The sequence below is a fragment of the Canis lupus genome, chromosome 1 (assembly GCF_011100685.1).
Source record: "Canis lupus familiaris isolate Mischka breed German Shepherd chromosome 1, alternate assembly UU_Cfam_GSD_1.0, whole genome shotgun sequence".
Lineage (NCBI taxonomy): Eukaryota > Metazoa > Chordata > Mammalia > Carnivora > Canidae > Canis > Canis lupus.
The window spans coordinates 76284098-76306949 of NC_049222.1; the positions used below are offsets into that span (position 1 = coordinate 76284098).

The following is a 22852-nucleotide window of genomic DNA, read 5'->3' on the forward strand; positions in this document are numbered from 1 at the left end:
TGATCCCAAAAGCAGAGGCAACAAAAGCAAAAGTGAACAAGTGGGACTACATCAAACTAAAAAGCTTCTGCACTCCAAAAGAAACCATAATCAAAATGAAAAGGTAACCTACTGAATGGAAGAAAATATTTGCAAATCATATATCTAATAAGGAGTTAATATTCAAAATATGTAAAGAAGTTGTACAAGTTAATAGCAAAAAACTAAACAATTCACTAAAAAATAGGGAGAGAATATGAGCAGACATTTTTCCAAAGAAGACATATAGATTGGGGATCCCTGGGTGATTCAGCGGTTTAGCGCCTGCCTTTGGTCCAGGGCGTGATCTTGGGGTCCTGGGATCGAGTCCCACGTCGGGCTCCCTGCATGGAGCCTCCTTCTCCCTCTGCCTGTGTCTCTGCCTCTCTCTCTCTGTGTCTCTCATGAATAAATAAATAAAATATTTAAAAAAGACATATAGATGCCCAACAGGCCCATGAAAAGATGTTCAACATTACTAACCATGGGGAAAATGCAAATCAAAACCACAATGAGATTCACCTCAAACCTATTAGAAGAGCTATTATCAAAAGGACAAGAAATAACAAATGTTGGCAAGGATGTGGAGAAAAGGGAACCCTCATGCATTGTTGGTGGGAATGTCAATTGGTGCAGCACCTATGGAAAACAGCATGGAGGTTCCTCAAAAAGTTGAAAATAGAGCTACCCTATGACCCAGAAACTGCACTACTAGGTATTTATATTACTTAGCCATTAAAGAAATGAAATCTTGCCATTTGCAACAATGTGGGTGGAACTAGAGGGTGGTATACTGAGCAGAGTAAGTCAATCAGAGAAAGACAATTATATGATTTCACTCATGTGGAATTTAAGAAACAAAACAGAAGATCATAGGGAAAGGGAGGGAAAAAATAAAACAAGATGAAATCAGGAAGATAAACATGAGAGACTCTTGACTCTAGGAAACAAACTGAGGGTTGCTGGAAGGAAGGTGGATGGAGGGAGGGGTAACTGGGTGATGGGTGTTAAGGAGGGCACGTGATGTGATGAGTAATGGGCATTATATGCAACTGATGAATCACTGAACTCTACCTGTGAAACTAATTGAAACTAATAATATATATGTTAGTTGAATTTAAATTAAAAAAATGCATCTGTACCGTTAACATCTAAATCTACAAGGGTAGGCTTACTAGAAAAATACAAGCACCGCAGAGAACTCCTTAAGTTGAAAATGTTCATGAACCCCTTCAACCTCTTCAACTCTAAACCATATGAGGAAAAGGATGGATTCTTGGGTCCAGAGTGGGCAAGATCTGGGTCATTAGTTAGGATACCACGTTTAAAAGGTGTGGATCCTAACTGCAACAACAGTGATAGATCCATCCAAGAAACAGAACTGAAATATGAGCTGCCACTTTGAGGGGGCAAAAGAAGCAGAACCCAGAATCCCAAGATCATGACCTAAACCAAAGGCAGATGCTTAACCAACTGAGCCACCCAGATGCCCCAGCTAAGAGTCTTTGAGGTTTTCCTAAAAAAACATATCTTTTTTAAGATTTTATTTATTTATTGGTAGAGAGTGTGAGCAGGGGGAGAGACAGAAGGAGAGAGAGAATTTCAGGCAGACTCCACACTGAGTACAGAGCCTGATGTGGGGCTTGATCCCACATAATCTCAGGTCACACCCTGAGATTATGACCTGAGTGGAAACCAAGAGTCGGATGCTTAACTGATTGAGCCACTTAGGTGACCCTCTATTTTTATCTTATTTTTCCTTCCATTCTATATTCATCTGTTTTGTTTCTTAAATTCCACGATTGAAATAATATGGCATTTATCTTTCCCTGACTGACTTATTTTGCATAGCATAATACACTCTAGTTCCATCCATGATGTTGCAAATGGGAAGATTTCATTCTTTTTGATGGCTTAGTAGTATCCCATTATATATAAATACCACATCTTTATTGATTCATCAGTCGAACATTTGGGCTCTTTCCATAATTTGGCTATTGTTGATAATGCTGCTATCATTAGGGGTCCATGTACCCATTCAAATCAGCATTTTTGTATCCTTTGGATAAATACCTTGCAATTGCTAGGTTATAGGGTAATTCTATTTTTAACCTTTTAAGGAACCTACATACTGTTTTCCAGAATGGCTGTACCAGTTTGCATTCCCAGCAGTGTAAGAGAGTTCCCTATTTCTCTGCATCCTTTCCAAGATCCATTCTTTCCTGAGTTTTAATTTTAGTCATTGTGACAAGTGTGAAGTGATATTTCATGTGGTTTTGATTCGTATTTTCCTGATGATGAGTGATGTTGAGCATTTTTGCATGTGTCTCTTAGTCATGTGTATGTCTTCTTTGGCAAAATGTCTGTTCATGCCTTCTGTCCATTTCTAAATTTTTTGGGAGTAGAATTTGATGAGTTCTTTATTATGGATTCTGGGTACTAGCCCTTTATCTGATAGGTCATTTGCAAATATCTTCTCCCATTCTGAGGGTTGTCTTTTAGTTTTGTTGATTGTTTTCTTTGCTGTTCAGAAGCTTTTTTATCTTGATGATATCTCAATATTTCATTTTTGCTTTTGTTTCCCTTGCCTCTGGATATATGTCTAGTAAGAAGTTGCTGTGGCCAAGGTCAAAGAAGTCTCTACTTGTGTTCTCCTTTAGGATTTTGATGATTTTTTATCTCACATTTAGGTCTCTCATCCATTTTAAATTTATTTTTGTGGATAATGTAAGAAAGTTCAGCACTATTTCTTAAAATATTCTCTGTTCCTATCTATTTTCTCCTTCTGAGATTCCCACAATGGATATTTTGGCCTACTTCGTAGTACCCTATAGATACCTCAGGCTCTATTTCCTTTTCTTCAATTATTTTTCTTTCTATTCTTTGTTCCTACGTAATTTCCATCGTCCTATCTTTAAGCTCACTGATTTTTCCTTTTGCTTGCTCAATTCTGCCTTTAATTTGTCATTTCAGTTGTACTTTTCAGCTCTAGGATTTTTTTTTTTTGGGAGGGGGTATCTTTTTAGGTTTTCTGTCTCTATTGATATTTACATTTTGTTCACACATTGTTTTCTTGATTTTCCCCACAACTCCTTTAGTTCTTTGAGCAGTCTTTGACAATTGTTTTGAAGTCTTTGTTTCATGTAACTGCCATAGGTCTTTTTCAGGGACAATTTCTGTTGGTTAATTTTTTGCCTTTCAGTGGGTCATATTTCCCTATTTCTTGAATACATTGTGATTTTTTTGTTAAATGATAGACATTTAATAATATGGCAACTCTGGAAATCAGATTCTCCTCCTTCCTTGGAGAGTGGTGTTTTTTTAATTTTTGTTTTTTTGATTGTTTAGGCTCTCTCTGTTCCAAATATAAACATAAGGTGTAAGCTTTAGGCCTTTTCCTGAGGCTTTTTCCTTGGGCCTGTACAGTCACTTTCTAATTTTCCCCTTATAGGCATTTGTTTCTAAATGTCCTAATTTTTAATGTCTGGCTCCCAAAAGTGAAAAAGCAAAAAATGAAGGGAGGAAGAATGGGCACCAGCCCTTTAAATCTAGTAGAAGTCACTTCAGCTGGAGGGAGAGGGGCTTACAACAATTTGAGGAGGTACAACTACAATGGTTGCCTGTCTCCTTGTCTGGACTGTGATCAGAGCAGCAGTCAGTAACCAAAGCAGGTTCCTATTATTTGGAGGACAGGGTACTTTTTGTCCACCTTAGTTCCCATAAACTGTGCATGCTGCTCCACAAGCCTGCCTGCCAGCCACATGGCTGAGGTTGGGGGATGAGTAACTACTACTGTACTAAAAGCTAAAATTAACCAAAATTAACTTACCTTCCATGTCTTGCCCTGGAAGTTGCAAGCCCTTGATAGATTCCAAAATTCTAAAACAGTTACATCAGATAGATTCTGACAGTGCAGTTGTTGTCCAGGTGAGGAGACAGATTCCTTGTGCTTCTTCATCTTCTCAGGATCCTCTCTGATTGATTTTTGAGTTAGTTTTTGTGTATGCTGTGAAAAAAGAGGCCAAATTCACTTTTTGGCATGTGTGTATCCAGTTGTTCCAGCTCCACTTGTTGAAAACACTCTTGTTTCCTTAATGAAGCAACTTACTACTTTTTAAAAAGTAAACTGACTGGGGCGCCTGGGTGGCTCAGTCAGTTAAGTGTCTGCCTTTGGCTTAGGTGGTGATCCCAGGGTCCTAAAATCAAGCCCCTGCTGAGCAGGGAGCCTGATGACTCTCCCTCTCTCTTGCCCCTCTCCCCCCACTCATGTTCTTTCTCTCTTTCTCAAATAAAATCTTTGAAAAAAAAAAAACTGACCATGAATGTGAAGGCTTATGTCTATATTCTATTATGTTTCAATGATCTATAAGGCTAAAATTACACAAACATCATACTGTCTTTCTCATTATATATTTGGCACATAATAGATGTTCAGTATTTGAGTTAAATTGAAATGGAATTGCTCAACTTATTAAAGAATGTGTGTTCTTACATTTGACATATTTTTGTCTTTTTTCTTTTGGGGTATGTGTATGTGGTGGGGGGAGTTGTGGGTGATTTATTTTTGCTTCTTTTCTCCCTAGTTTCTTATCAGACTGTCTTTATAAAAATTCCTTTCTTACTCTGTGAAGAAGTTTTCTGCCTCACTGATAAATACTCAAGGTCAGAGTACCTTTGGGATAGGCATGCTGGTAATGATAGTAGCCATCAAAAAACAGAACTGGAATTGCACTTTTTAGAGAAGTGAAATCCAGAGGCCAATTAGTTGCTTTCGTATCATTCCTTTCTTAGAAGTTTAGCACTGTTTTAAGCATTGTTGTATTTATTATTTAAAGTGAAATCTTACCAGAATATACTGGACATATTTTGTGAAGCAGTAGACTTATATTTGTACCACTTAGCAATAGAATAACTGATAGGCAAGTTATTTAACTTTAGTGAGGCCTTGATTACTTTGTGGCAAAATAATTCTTGCTCTCTCAATCTCCTGTGTTGTTAATAAGAATCAAAGTGATGTTTATGTAAGAGTTTTACAAAATACAATGTGCTACACAAGTATTTTTAATGTCATTTATTTATTAAGCAGTGATAACACATTTTTGTTTCTTTCAAACACTTTCTAAGATAATATATAGGGAAAGGAATTTGAACTTTTGGGTCATTTGCTTACAAATACAGTCGAAATGGGTAAAATTTGAGTGTTATAGCTCAAGAATATGGGACATATGTGAAACTAATGAGAGTGAGAGGAATATTTTCTTCAGTCTCTTTTTAAAAAATTTTTTAAATTTATTTGAGAAAGAGAGAAGCTCAAGCAGACTCCATGCTGAGTGCAGAGACTGACACAGGGCTGGATCTCACAACCCTGAGATCATGACCTAAGCTGAAACCAAGAATTGGACACTTCACTGCACCACCCAGGCGCCCCTTCAGAGGTCTCTGTCTTTATAACAGGAAGTGGAGAGGAAATACCACTTTGATTGAAGAACATGTAAAATTTCTCATTTAGTGTAATTGGTAGATTGTGATAAAATCTTGTCTCTTTATCACAAATATGTAGAATTTATGTAAAAATTATTTTTAAAATGTAATAGACAAGATGGAGCAATACATAGCTATAAGAATCAAGGCAGTGTGGCATGGCATAAGGGTAGACATACAAGTTGACAGAATAGAATTAAATCCAGAAGGAAACTCTTAAATTTGTGGTCAGTTGATTTTGTACAGGAATGCCAACACAATCTAGTGGGGAAAGGAATAATCTTCTCAACAAATAATGCTGGATATCCACATGCAGAAGAATGAGTTTGGGCCCTTTGTTCACTCCATACACACACAAAAAAAAAATTACTCAAAATGGATTATAGACCTAAATGTAAGAGCTAAAATGGTAAAGCTCTTAGAAGAAGGAATTATAGGAGTACATCTTCATAACTGAGTCGTTTCTTGCATAAGTTGGATGCTGTCAAAAGGAATTTCGTAATACAAAGGACACTATCAAGAATGTGAAAGGAAAACCTGCAGAGTGGGAGAAAATATTTCCAGATCATATATTTGACAATAGGCTTGTATCTAGACTATATAAAGAACTCTTACACTCAAAAGTAAAAAGCAATCCAGTTAAAAAGCAGGCAAAGGATCTCAGTAGACATTTTTCCAAAAAGATATACGAATGTCCAATAAGCATATGAAAAGATGCTTAGCACCACTAGCCATCAGGAAAATGCAGCTGAAAGCCATAGTATGATACCATTTCATACTCAATTGGGTGTCTGTGATCAATAAAGACAGATAATGGCAAATGTTGGTGAGAATGTGAAGAAATTAGAACTCTCATTCTGATGGGATTATAAAATGGTGCAGCTGCTTTGGAAAACTATCTGGCAATTCCTCAAAAAGTTAAACATTGAGTTACCATATGTCTCAGAAGTTCTACTCATAGATACATATATACATAAGAGAATTAAAAACATAGCCACAAAATACCTGTTCTTGAATGTAATAGTAGTAGTATTCATAATAACCCAAAAGTCGAAACCACACAAATGTCTATTAACCACAGCATGGAGAAATAAAACGTAGTTATTATTTGGTAATGAGAAATGAAGTGCTGATACATGCTATAATAATATAGGTGAACTTTGAAATCATTGTACTAAGTGAAAGAAGCCTGTCACATAAGACCACATATTATATGGTTTCATTTATATTGAATGTCCAGAAAAGGCAGGTGTATCTGGACAGTAGATTAGTGTTATGCAGGGGACAACTGAGTAGGGAGAAGTAGGGAATGACTGCTAAAAGTTCAAAGTTTGTTTGGGAGGTGATGAAACTTATTAACTTAATTATAATTATGGTTGCACAATTCTGGATATATTAAAAACCATTGAAATGTGCATTTTAAATGGGTGAATTGTATATGCTATATGGATAATTTTTTTTAAATTAAGCAGTACCCAACTCAAAGTATGAAGGAAAGGTCATCTAAGAATGCGTCTCTACTGTTTACCTCTTGGAGATAGAGAAGAATCAGATGGTTGATTGTCTCTTAGTTACCATTTTTCTTTCATTCTCCAGCCTTCTGGTGGCTGACTAGGTTTATTAAGTGCATACACTTTCGTGTTGAATGATAGTAAATCATAATTCATTTTTGACAGGAATTGAGTTCTCAGACTTTATCACATGATGGAGGATTCTTCAATAGACTGGAAGATGATGTTCATAAAATTCTTATTAGAGAAAAAAGAAGAGAACAGCTTACAGAATATAATGGAACAGATAATTGCGCAGCTCATGAACACAACCAGGCATGTAAAATAGAAAATTCTCTTAAAATCACAGTGAAATTAAAATGCAATTTTCCTTTCTTAAAAAACAGTAGAATCCAGTTATAATATGACGTTACAGTCTTAGGATATTATCTTAGTCATTATCATGCATAGATACTTACATTAACATGTATCAGGTACTCCATTTATTGAATATTTACTGAGTGTGTGCTATGTGCTAGATACTCTTAGGCACCAGTATAGGAAAGTGGGAATACCAAGGTGGGTGGGACTGTCCTTCACTTAGATACTCAGAGTAGTGGGGGTAAGAGGAGGCAAACCTATAGAGTATCATTCAGCATGATGAAGGCTTTGAGAGAGAGATGAACAATACAAATGAGGTTTTGAATAGAGAAGGTATTAGCTCCCTCCTTGGGTGAGTTGTGAAAGGTGTCTGAAGAATTGACATTTGGGATGGACACTGAATGATGAATAAACTATAAGAGAAATGGAGGGGCCCTACGGGAAGTGCAATAGCAGAGGTCCAGAGCTGCATAAGCTTTAGACTGAGTATTCAGGAAATAAAAGGTTCTGTACTGAGAAGCACAGTGTGTGTGAGGCTAGGGTAACAGGGCCAGGGAAATAGCTTGGGTTTTAGATTATGAAAGTCTTTTTATGGGGAAATAAGTTGGAATTTTAACCTGTAGACAGGAGTTGCAAACTATTGCCCTAAGAATGGCACTCACATTTTAAATATATTACTCAACAAACAAAAAAGAAAGAAAACTTCATCATATAGAGACCTATAAATGCATCTTTCTTTCTTTCTTTCTTTCTTTCTTTCTTTCTTTCTTTCTTTCTTTCTTTCTTTCTTTCTTTCTTTCTTCTTTCTTATTTATTTATTTATTTATTTATTTATTTATTTATTTATTTATTTATTTATTTATTTATTTATGATAGACGCAGAGAGAAAGAGGCAGAGACACAGGCAGAGGGAGAAGCAGGCTCCATGCAGGGAGCCTGACGTGGGACTCGATCCCAGATCTCCAGGATCCTGTCCTGGGGCAAAGGCAGGCGCTAAACCGCTGAGCCACCCAGGGATCCCCTGCATTTGTTTTTTTTACACAGTTGCTAGTCTTCTGCTTTATTTATTCCTTTTATGGGAGGGTCTTAGGTATTCTTAAACTTGCGCCTATTCTTTACCTTATGTTGACCTCCAATCCATTAATAACTGTTCTCAGTCTCAAACTTGTAGTAATTTCAGTTGCGTTTCCACAAACACTTTCCTTTTACCTACTTGATTTTCTCTTCTTCCCTTGGTGCACAGTATTGGTTTTCACAGTATTGCCTACTCTCTCTAGTCTGATTTAATGTCTAGGCTGCCAGGTGTTGCTGGAAAATACATATTTTTTTAAGATAATGCTAATGTTCCATTCTGAAAATCAGTGCTTGTGTAACTTTTGCCACATCTTCATTTCAACATTAACAGTCCTTTGGTTCATCTCTCTCTCTCTGCCTGTGTAATAAACATACAGTATTATATTAGTTTCGGGTATACAATATAATGATTCAATAATTCTGTACAATTTGACTTTGACAGATTCCTACAGTGGCTATTCCAAAGTCTAAAAGCCCATTTCCCATCATCCTTTTACTCTTGTGTGGACATTATCTCTTTGTTGTTTCATTAAGATTGGTAAATTCGATCAACAAATTAAACACCTAAGTTGTGTTACATAGGACACAAAGGAAGTCAGACCCTTGAGAACTTTTTATTCTGATGCAGCAGTAAGATGGGTTTATAAATAACACTAACATAATTCCACATGAAAATCTATTTTCAACTTAATAACAGGGAATCCTTGCCTGTCCAGAACTACTTGTGAGCTTCTTCCTTTCTGGCATTGAATTAAATTTAATATTTTCCTGTCTTGCTTTGTCTGTCAAATTTTATGTATAGTCTGTGCAACCATGTTAATATTTATGGTAAGCATATATGCTTCCTCTTGGCTGTGATTCTCCCCTTTGTGATCCATATCTTCTTATTTTCTGAAACCCATCTGAGATCATTTTTGGATAGAAAGAATAATATTAGTATATTTCAGCAAATAGGTGTCTCAAACCCTTTGTAGAACAAATTTGGCCATATAAAAGTTCATTAAATGATTAAGTTATATTAGTGATCTAATAAAACCAAAGCAACAGAGCAATATAGAACAACAATCTTTGAAATCAACCAAGCCAAATAATACAAAATACAGTTTCTGTAGCTTATCAGCAGTGCTACACTGGGATTACGTGCCTCTCATGTATTTTTATTAAGAGTTGCAATTAATTAGCAGGTAAGATTTAAAGTTTTTATCAGAGCATGTTGTATATTGTACCCATTTAATATATAATTATTTTTGTACAGGGTAGGAAAAGGTGTGTCCAAAAAAGGATATACTGGTAAAGTGCCATAGTAATTTTCAGGAATGGAGATCAGAGATGTTTTAGGAAAAAATGGCTTTTGAACTGGAATGTAAAAAACAGTAGAATTTGAATATGCACAGGTGAAGGAGAAGAAACTATAATGCCAGGAATAAAAGTATGGAGGCAGGGAAGTATAAACCAGTTTAATTAAACAGAAGGATCTTTGAGGAGTGTAGTTTAGATGTGGTAAGGTGGGTCAGAAAAGATTGTGGAGGATTTAAAGACCTGGTTTACGGTTTAGTCAGTAGCCAGTAAGGAATTCTTTAGGGTTTTTGAGCAGAGAACAAAATTTTGTGTAATAATTTCACTGCAGTGCCTAGAAGAAAACTGAATGAAGTTAAAGACTAGTGTTAGGAACTAGCCAGTGCTCACTTATTAAGGGTATAGAACAACAGAAGCATGCCACTAGTGGTATAGGATAAATTCGTATAACCATTTTGGAAAACAATTTGGTATTAATTTTTATTTATTTATTTGTTTATTTTTGTGGTAAAGATGCAACATTATTTTTTCAGCTTTATTAAGGTATAATTGAGATATAAAATTGTAAGATATTTAAAATGCACATCATAAAAAGTAAATAAAAAGCACATCATGATGATTTGATATACATTAACATTGTGAAATGTTTCTTCCCATCTAGTTAATTAATGCATTTATCACCTCACATATTTATCTTTTTCTTTTTAGAACATTTAAGTTCTAGCATCTTAAAACATCAATTATACAATACAGTGTTATCAACTATAGTTACCATGTTCTATGTTAGATTCTCCGACCTTATTCAACTTAGAGTGAAAGTTTAGACCATTTTACCAGACTCTCCTTTGTTCCTCTTTCCCCCAGACCCTAGCAAACAGTATTAACTTTTCAAGTTGAAAATGATGGACAGACCATATGTTCTAGAAATTCTATACTAGGGGATCCCTGGGTGGCTCAGTGGTTTAGCGCCTGCCTTCGGCCCACGGCGTGATCCTGGAGTCCCAGGATCAAGTCCCACATCAGCTTCCCTGCATGGAGCTGCTCCTCCCTCTACCTGTGTCTGCCTCTCTCTCTCTTTCATGAATAAATAAATAAAATCTTAAAAAAAAATTCTACACTAGATTAAACCCTGGAGACATGTTCAAGAAGAATATTCAAAACTCAATTCATAATAAAATCAATAGGAGAAATGAAAACTACACTTACATGTAGCAACATGGATGAATATCAAAAACATAATATTTAATTAAAAAAGCAAGTCACCAAATAATAGTTTGATGCCATTTATATATATTTCAAAAAAACAGTAAATTTAAGGTATATATATGCAGTAAAAGACTAACAAAGGAAGAGAAGACAATACAAAATTCATAATAGGGGATATCCTCATGTGGGAAGGGAAGGGATAGGATTGGGAAAAGGCACAGGGAAGATGCCAAAATTTTGGTATTTTTCAAATTCTTTTTTTTTTTTTTTTTTATTTATGATAGTCACAGAGAGAGAAAGAGAGAGAGGCAGAGACATAGGCAGAGGGAGAAGCAGGCTCCATGCACCGGGAGCCCGATGTGGGATTCCATCCCGGGTCTCCAGGATCGCGCCCTGGGCCAAAGGCAGGCGCCAAACCGCTGCGCCACCCAGGGATCCCCCCCGGTATTTTTCAAATTCTTAATCTATTGGGTTATTTTCTTTTTACCTCATGTGTGTCATTATATATTTCTATTGCATATGCAAAATTTTTCATAATTAAAAAAATTAACGATTTTCTCATAGTGTATCATTGAGTATAATAGGGAAAAGAAAAAATTGAGACCATTTAAAAAAAAATACTTCTCTCTTCCCTCTCTCCATAGTACTCCTTCCTCAAGGAAAAAAAGCTCTTCTTTTGCCAGTGTTAAAATCCTCTTTTACTGCACATTAATACACCCAGGAATTTTTAAAGGTGAAAAATAAATCAACTCTAATTCACCCATTCTTAACATGTGGTTTCATTTTTGAATATTGCTTTTCTGGGAAAATACCATGTGCATGGGTATTTAAAAATAATTGTAACAAAAAAAATAATTGTCACAATAAGGAATACAGTTTTATAGCCCCTTTTGTAAACCATGCATTATATTGTCAAATCAATACAGTGTTATTCACTTGGTCATTCATTGCCTATTATTGAATATTTAGATTGTTTAGAATTGGTCACTTGATACTCATGGAACTTCTTCCTATGTTTAATATTTTTGATAAATTATTTTCTTGAAATTCTTTTTTTTTTTATTTTGTTTTTTTAAAGCAATTTCTATCCAACTTAGGACTTGAACCCATAACCCTGACATCAAGATTTGCATGCTCCATCAACTGAGCCAGCCAGGTACCCCTCCTTGAAATAAAATTATTTATTTATTTTTATTTTTTTTAAAAGATTTTATTTATTTATTCCTGAAAGACAGAAACAGAGGCAGAGACATAGGCAGAGGGAGAAGCAGACTCCCTGCAGGGAGCCTGATGTGGGATGCAATCCCAGGACCCTGGGATCACAGTCTGAGCCAAAGGCAGACGCTCAACTGGAGCCACCCAGGTGCCCCGAAATAAAATTTTTTCAAAGATTTATTTATTTGAGAGAGAGAACAAGTGGGGGGAGGAGCAGCAGAAGAGAGAAGAGAGAATCTAAACAGACTCCCTGCTGAATGCAGAGCCTGACATGGGCCTTGATCCCAGAACCTCAAGATCATGACCTGAGCCACTATCAAGAGTCATACACTTAACTGGCTAAGCCATCCAAGTATGCCTTGAAAAAATTCTTACAGTAATTGAATCAAAGGATATAAACATCTTCATATCAACATTGTCTTTTAGAAGCAGGGTATGAGCTTACTCAATTGTCCACAACCTCACTGGCATTGGATAGATCAGCCACTCCTGATTTTGCAGACTTCGTTGTCCTTGTGTATCTTTCTCTTTTGCTCTATTCTCACCTAGTCCAAACTCCTGCGCATCATGTACTCCAAACCAAGCATTTGCCTTGACTTTCGTCATTTCGGTTTTTGGTTCTGTCATTTTATCCAGATATCCAAACTCTCAACTTCCTTTTTCACTTTTCTGTTTTTGAAGGTTTGGGAGTTTTTAATTGTTGAAATAGTTCTTAAATCTATCTTCTCTTCCATTTTCATGAGCACTTTTCTAATTGAGAACCTCATTATCTTCTAATGGTATTATTTCAGTAATTTTTAACAATTCTTTTTGCCTCCTGCCTTCTAATACTAGTACTAATTTCTCCTATACAGGGCTACCAGATGACTTTTTAAAAAGTATGACTTCCACCATGCCACCCTAATACTTTAAACTTCAGTGTCTGTTGAATCAAGTACAATACCTTGGACCTGATATGTAAAATCTTCAGGCTGTGCTTTTCAAACTGAGAGTTCCACCGCATTTAACTGGTCCATAAATTAATTTAGTAGATTTATAGATAGATAGTAGAAAAATACAGTAGATAATAGAAAAAAAAGATGTCAAGAGTATATGACCTCTACCTATTCATATTTTACGAAATTTGTTTCCATGTGTATATATATATACACATACACGACATATACAACATAAGTACATACATGTACACTGATGTGTGTGTTCTGAGTCATGATCTAAAACATTCCTTAATGTAGATGACTGTCAAATAAGTATGGTTTTTTCGCAACGGGTCTGCCGCCAGAACACAGGTGTCGTGAAAACCACCGCTAAACCTAAACCAAAATGGGAAAGGAAAAGACTCACATCAACATCGTCGTCATTGGACACGTATATTCAGGCAAGTCTACCACTACTAGACATCTGATCTACAAATGTGGTGGGATCGACAAAAGAACTATTGAAAAATTTGAGAAGGAGGCTGCTAGGATGGGAAAAGGCTCCTTCAAGTATGCCTGGCTCTTGGATAAACTGAAAGCTGAACATGAACGTGGTATCACCATTGATATCTCCCTGTGGAAATTCGAGATCAGCAAGTATTATGTGACCATCATTGATGCCCCAGGACACAGAGACTTTATCAAAAACATGATTACAGGCACATCTCAGGCTGACTGTGCTGTCCTGATTGTTGCTGCTGGTGTTGGTGAATTTGAAGCAGGTATCTCTAAGAATGGGCAGACCCGTGAGCATGCCCTTCTGGCTTACACACTGGGTGTAAAACAACGAATTGTTGGTGTTAACAAAATGGATTCCACTGAACCACCCTACATCCAGAAGAGATACGAGGAAATCGTTAAGGAAGTCAGCACCTACATTAAGAAAATTGGCTACAACCCTGACACAGTAGCATTTGTGCCAATTTCTGGTTGAAATGGTGACAATGTGCTGGAGCCGAGTGCTAACATGCCTTGGTTCAAGGGATGGAAAGTCACCCGTAAAGATGGGAATGCCAGTGGAACCACACTGCTTGAAGCTCTGGATTGCATTCTGCCACCAACTCATCCAACTGATAAGCCCTTGTGTCTGCCTCTCCAGGACGTCTACAAAATTGGTGGTATTGGTACTGTCCCAGCAGGTCGAGTGGAGACTGGTATTCTTAAGCCTGGCATGGTGGTCACCTTTGCTCCAGTCAATGTTACAACTGAAGTAAAGTGTGTTAAAATGCACCATGAAGCTTTGAGTGAGGCTCTTCCTGGGGACAACGTGGGCTTCAATGTCAAGAACGTATCAAAGATGTTTGTCGTGGTAACGTGGCTGGTGACAGCAAAAATGACCCACCAATGGAAGCAGCTGGCTTCACGGCTCAGGTGATTATCCTGAACCATCCAGGCCAAATCAGTGCTGGATATGCACCTGTGCTGGATTGTCACACAGCTCACATTGCTTGCAAGTTTGCTGAGCTGAAGGAAAAGATAGATCGTCGTTCTGGAAAAAAGCTGGAAGATGGTCCCAAGTTCTTGAAATCTGGGGATGCTGCCTTTGTTGATATGGTTCCTGGCAAACCTATGTGTGTTGAGAGCTTCTCTATCCTCCTCTGGGCCATTTTGGGTGTTGTGGGTGTCATCAAAGCAGTAGACAAGAAGGCAGCTGGAGCTGGCAAAGTCACCAAGTCTGCCCAGAACGCTCAGAAGGCTAAATTAATATTATTCCTAATACCTGCCACCCATGTCTTAATCAATGGTGGAAGGACGGTCTCAGAACTGTTTGTGTCAATTGGCCATTTAAGTTTAATAGTAAAAGACTGGTTAATGATAACAATGCATCGTAAAACCTTCAGAAGGAAAGGAGAATGTTTTGTGGACCATTTGTTTTGTTTTGTTTGTGTGTGTGGCAGTTTTAAGTTATTAGTTTTTAAAAGCAGTACTTTTTAATGGAAACAACTTGACCAAAAATCTGTCACAGAATTTTGAGACCCATTAAAACAAAAGTTTAATGAGAAAAAAAAAACAAGTATGAAAACATTGTTCTATGGTGTAGTTTCAGCCTAATTAACTTCAGCTATATTTTCCCAGATTTTCTCATAGCTAGAGCAAAGCCCTACTATCACCGAAAGCTTGGTCCTCCCTGGCTTTGCCCAAGGTTCATGTCACTTGCCATCTTCTCCCTGAAGCTTTCTCTCACTACCCCCACCCCAAACACCAAACACAGAAAATCTGGATGTGATCTTTCCTTTTTTTTACCCCACAGCAATTTTTTCTTTTCCTTTTTTTTTTAAGATTTTATTTATTTGACAGAGAATAAGCAGAGGGCATGCAAATGGAGAGGGAGAGGCAGGCGCTCTGCTGAGCAGGGAGCCTGATGCAGGGCCCGATACTGGGACTCCAGGATCATGACCTGAGCCAAAGGCAGGCACTTAACCAAATGAGCCACCCAGACACTTTGCATTTTGTTTTTCTTATGGCACATTTTATGCGGCACATTTTTATTATCATTCTTAACAGACTACAGATCCTTTGTGGACATGGACTTTATCTTGTACATCCTTGTATCCTTATTTTAGTATAATATTTTCTACTTAGAAGATAATTTTAAAATTTATTAATTGAAATGTAAAACCTTATAAAAATGAATGCACATTAAAACTATGATTTTCTGTCTTTAAAAAAGTGATCTTTGTTGGTTTTTAAAAAATGATTGCTTTAGAGAGAGAGAGAGAGTGGATGAGCTGGGGGGAAGAACAGAAAGAGAGAGAGAATCTCCAGCAGACTCGCTACTGCAGGTGGAAGCCAACCCAGGGCTCAATCTCAGGACCTGGGGATCATGACCTGAGCTGAAACCAAGAGTTGGACACTTAACCAACTGAGACGAGTCATCTTTTTAAAGAAATTTTAGAAACTACTGATAAATGGATTAATGATAAGGCAAAAATTAATATTTGAGGGCTTTACTATATATTTGCCAGATACTATGTTAAGTACTTAAAATGGTTATTTCATTTAATTTGCACAATTAACTATGAAGTTGGTAGATATCCCCAGTTTGTAGATGCAGCGGGGGGAAAAAATGACCTTAATTTTATTCACCTGGAGAAAACTAGTGATAGTTTGTTTTGGTCCAACTTTTCTATGGATGTATACTTTTTTTTTTTCCTCTCTAAAAATGTAGAAACTGTTATATGGACCACACCACTTTTTACTTAAATAGAGATGGTCACCATTTTGGGTTATTAAGTAATAATTCTTATACATTAAATAATTGAATTTTTAATAACTCAATTGCTTTCAGTTATCCCACACTGAGAAAAAATATTTTATTTTTATTTATTTATTTTTTTTAAATTTTTATTTATTTATGATAGTTACAGAGAGAGAGAGAGGCAGAGACACAGGCAGAGAGAGGGAGAAGCAAGCTCCATGCACCGGGAGCCCGACGTGGGACTCGATCCCGGGTCTCCGGGATCACACCCTGGGCCAAAGGCAGGCGCCAAACCGCTGCGCCACCCAGGGATCCCGAAAAAAAATATTTTAAATGTGCCAGTTTGAGATTACATTTCTTTGCTTACTACTAAGATTGTATACTTTCTCATGTTTATTGGTTATATGCCTGTCATATGATTGTGACTGTTTTTTTCAGTCGTATTAAATAAGATAAAAACAGAGAGGGAGGCAAACGATAAGAGTCTCATTTACCTTTCAATTCTCTTAGGGTATTTTTGGAGATTTTTCATCAAGTTAAATGTATCAGTCTTTTCCTTTTAGTTTCCTCCATTTAGTATTATGTTCAGAAGGGCTTTCTTACTCAAAAGATGATATGATACTCTTCTTCATCTAGATTTTATTTTAATGCTTCTTTTTCCATTTTTTTTCAAAATTAGAATAGTATGTTATTCAATGATTCTATACTTAGTACAAAACAATTTTGATAAAAGGAAATTTTTAAACAATAAAGTGAAATTTCCGTCTCACAAAAATAAATCTTCTAAGAGTAAATTCTTAGTCTATGTTCTTCCAGAATTTTTTTTGCATATAGTGTCATAATATTGAGACCTTGTGAATATATTTTATAGTTCTGTATCATTTTTAGTAATTTCAGAGTTTTCAGTTTTATAAACTTACTATACATTTAGGCTATATTCTATTGGTGGGCATTTAAATTTGATGTCTAGTTTTTTGTAATAAATCTGCAATGAATACTTCTAGATATTCCTCCCTACCTGACTTATCTAGGTAAGGTAGATTCCTAGAAGTGAAATTCTTGGGCCTAATATTATGTATATTTCTAATCTGGATCCACCCCCCTATTTGCTTAAACTAGAATCTTGAAAGTGCCCATCATCCTCACCTGCCACATTCAACTGCTAATAAAATACTGTAGATTCTGCTCCCAAATAATTTCTTATACATTTCTCTCCATCTGCACTGCTTCTGATCTCAGTCATAATCTTCTCTGATGTGGGCTTGCAGTAGCAGTTAAAGATTTTGCACTTCTGTTACCCACTCTGATCCATTTTCCACAGCAGCCAAAGTGATCTCTTAAAAACATAAATGTAACATAAGCAGAAATCTGATAGTCCTGCTCAAATTCCTTCACTGGTTCACGAAGCCCTTCAGGATCAGGCCTCTGTCTTATATTATCTACCCCCTCACTGAATTCCAACCATGTTGGCTTCTTTTTTCCTTCAGATTCTCTAGGCTCCTTCCTGCCTTGAGGTCTTTAAATATACTGTTCTGTCTACTTGGAAATCTCTTACCTCCACTTTTTGCTTAACCAGTTCTTTCTCATCACTCAAAGTTCATCATAAAAGTCACTACCTTAGAGAGAGTTTCCCTGATCCACAAGGGAACAATCCACATTATTCCCCTTATAACACTATGCTTCTTTTCTTCGTAGCTTAAACTGCACTTTCTTATTGCAGCATTTATGTTTCTATCTGCCTCCTCTCCCAGACAAGTCCCAGGAGAGCAGGAGTCTTTTTAGTTTTCTTCATTGTAGTACCTGTAGCACCTGGTAGGTAGGTACGTGCTCAGAGAATATCTTTAGAATAAGTTAATGTTGCCACATCACTCATTAGATAAAGGGAACCGATTTATACTCTTACATAACTTTGAGATTTTTTTGCATTTAAATTTGTCTGGGTAGGTGGTGCAAGAAGGCAGGGATTTTCTTAACTTGATTTTTTTCTCCCAGTTAGCCACTTATCCAGTAACCTACATTTATTCTATAATTCAGCCTTTTCTCACTTCTTTAAAAATACCATAATTATATTACAATAAATTTGTATATCTGGACTTTCTTTTCTGGTACACTGCACTGTCAGACCAGGTGTTGTAGTTATTTTTGTTGTGTGGTGTGCCGTTATTTGGTAGGCAAATTCTTCTTTATTGCATTAACTTTTTGTTTCTGTCCTTTGTTCTCCCAGATGACGTTTTGACTGGAATTTCAATGGAATTTTATTGAAATAATATTTAGTCTTCCCATCTACATCCTTTGTCCCATGTCCTTTTCAATATTTTATAATTTTCTTTGTAGATCCTAAACATTTCTGAATTTTATTTTTAGGGATATTTTTTATAACTACTGGGGGAAATGGTTTTTCTAGTTCTATTTTCTACCTGCAAATGCTGTACAGAGAAAATTTATTTTTGGGTTTTGTTATTATTTATTATATTTTATAATTATAAAACAATTTTAAATTATAAAATAATTATAAATTATAAAATAAATGTGAAATGATTTATTTTTTCTAAGTTTTCAGTTCTTTTGGGTTTCAAAGATAGACTAATAACTTGTAACAGAGCACTTTTAATGTGTTTATTTCAGTATAGAAAAATTTCAAAGCTCTGATATTATTCTGTTGTGTTTGTAGTTTGAGATTAATCATAAATATCTTACTTTTACTGTAATAATTACAATTATATAATTGAGTAGAGTTGGAAATGTAATAAACAGTTTAAGGTTGCTTTAGAAAATGGATTAAAATCAGGAAAATCAGGATTTTTTTCCTCTTAAGCTTTTCACAAAGGAATATTATAAACCAGAATTGTTAGAAATTGGTTTTTCTTTTTTTTTTTTTTAAGATTTTTATTTTTAAGTAATCACTACACCCAACGTGAGGCTCACACTCACAACCCTGAGATCAAGGGTCGCATGCTGTACTGACTGAGCCAGCCAGGCGTCCCAGGATATCTTAGTTCTAAAATAGTGTTTTTCTCCCACAGGAAGTAGTTCTGAAAGATGGAAGAATTGAAAGACTAAAGTTGGAACTTGAAAGGAAAGATGCTGAAATCCAGAAGCTGAAAAATGTGATCACTCAGTGGGAGGTTTGTAATTATTTACTGTTGTAAACTAAAATAATCCTATAAAATTATACTTTTCTGTTGTTCTTATATGTAAATATGTATAATATTTGATTAATAGAAATAGTATTTCTGCTGTTAGGTTTTTAGACTTTCATTAATGATAAATAATCTGACAATATGATTTTTTATCGTGAAATATGTATAACATTAAATTTGCCATTTTAATCATTTTTAAGTTATAATTAATTGGTATTAATTACCTTCAGTGTTGTGTAGTTATCACCACTATTTCCAGAACTTTTTTTATCATCCCAAATTCTGTACCCATTAAATAACTTCTATTTCCCTTTTCTTGCAGCCGCTCATAATCTCTAATCCCAGTGAATTTGCTTTATTCTAGATACTTCATATAAGTGGAATCACATAATATTTGTCTTTGTGTGTCTGGTTTATTTCACTTAGCATAACGTTTTCAAGTTTCATCCATGTTTTTGCATGTATCAGAATTTCTTTTTATGGCTGAGTAATAGTCCATTGTGTGTGTTATATATATATATATATATATACACACACACACCATGTTTTGTTTGTTCTGTTCTGTTTATGGACACTTGTGTTGTTTCCCCTATATCCCTGTTGTGAATATTGCTGCCATGAACATTAGTGTACAAGTATCTGAGTCCCTGCTTTCAGTTCTTTTGGATATATACCTAAGAGTGGAATTGCTAGATCATATTTGACTTCTGGAGAAACTGCCATACTGTTTTCCATAGCACCTGCACCATTTTCCATTCCCATCATCATTACACAAGTATTCCAGTTTCTTTCCATTGTCGCCAACATTTGTTATTTATACTTTTTTTAAGCCACAAACCTGTGTTACTTTTTTACTTACTTCCTGCTAAAACCTGTTTGGACTGTATCCACCCATCTCCCTTAGTTTTATTTTGTGATTTATATTTTCCTTTTCTTTCATTGGGCACAACAAAGATAAAGAAGATGATGTTGCATGTGTGTGTGCGTGTGTGTGTGTGTGTGTGTATGATGGAATATTATTCAGCCATAAAAAGAATGAAGTCTTGCCATTTGCAACAACATGGATGGAACTAGAGAGTATTATGCTAAGTGAAAAAAGTCAGAGAAAGACAAACATCATATGATCTCACTCATGAGTGGAATTTAAGAAACAAAACAGAGAAACAAACAAAAAAAAGAAACCGAGAGACAAACTCTTTAACTATAGAGAAAAAACTGATTGTTACCAGAGAGAGGAGATTGTGGGGGGTGGGAGAGTAGATGATGGGGATTAAAGAACACACTTATCATGATAAAAAAAAAATAGAATTAAATAAATGCAAAGCTTCATAAACTATAGGCAGAAAAACCACTGGATTGATGCTAAATGAATATACATTTCAATTCCTATCTAAAAACTCAGCCTAAGTAACATTTATAAGATAATATGTGTATATATATACATATATACAAATATATATATATATGCACGCATGAGGCGTGGAGTGAAGATAGTATAGTAAAACAAGGGACAGGTATTAAATGTAAGAGTAATAAAAAAAAAACAAAAAAACAAAAAAAAATAAATGTAAGAGTAAGAGCACATTTTGAACAGGTCTGGGCAGTGGGGACTAATATCCCATTTTGTATTTACTGAGTTTGAAATGGCTGTAGATACAGGCATAGATATTCAGGATGCAGCTGAACTCACAACATACATATCATTTAAGTGCTCTCTTTTTTGTGAAATTAAAAATACTAATAAGGGAACTGTAATGTTTCATTTATGCTCTTATAAATTACATGGCATTGGGGATCCCTGGATGGCTCAGCGATTTAGCGCCTGCCTTTGGCCCAGGGCGTGATCCTGGAGTCCCCAGATCGAGTCCCGCATCCGGCTCCCTGCATGGAGCCTGCTTCTCCCTCTGCCTGTGTTTCTGCCCCTCTCTCTCTCTGTCTATCATGAATAAATAAATTTTTTAAAAAATCTTTAAAAAATAAAAAAAAATTACATGGCCTTAGTATGTTATACATTTTGTTTTTATAGATAAATTTACTGTTCAGGGTTGTATATATAAAACTACTATTTTTATGGGCAACATAATGATTTTTTGTGGATAATTTTGCTCATTTGCAATTTTTGCATTATGAGCTGACTTTAGACCCAAAGGTTGCTATTAAAGGTGTGTCTGTGTACACTGATCTGTACCTTGGACAAAAGACTTGAACTGGAGAAAGTTTGACAAGATAATAACATTGATTGAGGCCCTGAGAGAAAATTTAGATATCATAGTGGAGATATTTCTGTATTCATAGTGAATATACTTGTAATTGACTGTGTGTGTTTTTCTGCCTCATATTTTTGTGTCCATCTGACTTACCTTTCTCATTCATTCTTAAGCTGCTCAGAAGTTCTGTTCCCTTTACATTTACGTGGTGCTTGCTTCTTTTCAGGGTATTGTCTGCAGTATTACCAAATATCATTACTAATTTATTATCAGCAATTTACTGGATAGAGTATTTAGTAAAAGCCATATTTATTGGACTTCATTTAAAATACATTAAATATGTTATACAAGAAAGAATTTTGAATCAGTAAATTTGGTACTTATCAGCGTAAATGTTAGGAGTAGAAATGACAAGTTTGTTATAGTGATCGATTTCCTCTGTTCTTTTGTTTTTCCACAATGTATTAAGTGTATTGTTTTCTCCAATGTATTAATATATTAAATATTTATAAATAATTAAGTCTGTTTAAGATATGTTGAAGGGAAAATTCCTTGGAATAAAGACGTTAATGCAGAACATAATTTCTCTTGTTCATAAGTATATAATTGTGTCATTTATGTAGTAGAAAAAGCTAAGTCATTTGGAAAAAGAAATTGAGAAAAATGAAAGATACTCTAGTAAATAATTAATTCATATCAACTAAAAGTTACTTTAATAACATATAGTTAATGAAATAATGAGAGGTTAATAAAGTCTTAAATGAGCAGACATAGTACTGTGCTATATAGTTCTGTAACTACAGTGTGTATGTACCTAGGCACTGTCAGTAGTTAGTAGCCTACAGTTGGACAATGGCAGATAAAGAACAGATACAGAAAGTTCTAGTATAGTACAGGATGGTCTTGGTCTAGAGCTGTGAATTACCATTCTTTGTTTTCATCTAATTGTTTTGAATTGTGTAAGGGTTTTGTTTAAGGAAAAAAAAAAGAGAAAAACTTAAAGAAATTTTAGTATTATCCTGAATTTTCTCCAGTTTTATCCCTTATTTTTCAGTTACCTATAATATTAATTTCTGTTATTGTATCAGGGAATTAATTTAGGAGTAGACAGTTCTGAATACATTGTCCTCCATTCTGTTTCTTTCAAAAGTAATTTCTGTCTTTTAGC

The 22852-nt window shown here is 35.5% G+C and overlaps 1 protein-coding gene across 4 annotated transcripts in view; it reads left to right on the plus strand.

The window, feature by feature from the left end:
• Window positions 1–22852, plus strand: part of GKAP1 (G kinase anchoring protein 1) — a 70791-nt gene that overhangs the window by 41243 nt on the left and 6696 nt on the right. For 3 of the 4 annotated variants that reach the window (XM_038526973.1, XM_038526972.1, XM_038526974.1), the window contains 2 exons: window positions 7176–7325; window positions 19361–19462. In XM_038526973.1, coding sequence (XP_038382901.1) covers window positions 7176–7325; window positions 19361–19462 — 252 coding nt within the window. The remainder of the gene's footprint in view (window positions 1–7175; window positions 7326–19360; window positions 19463–22852) is intronic. The other variant, XM_038526975.1, reaches the window with a different exon arrangement.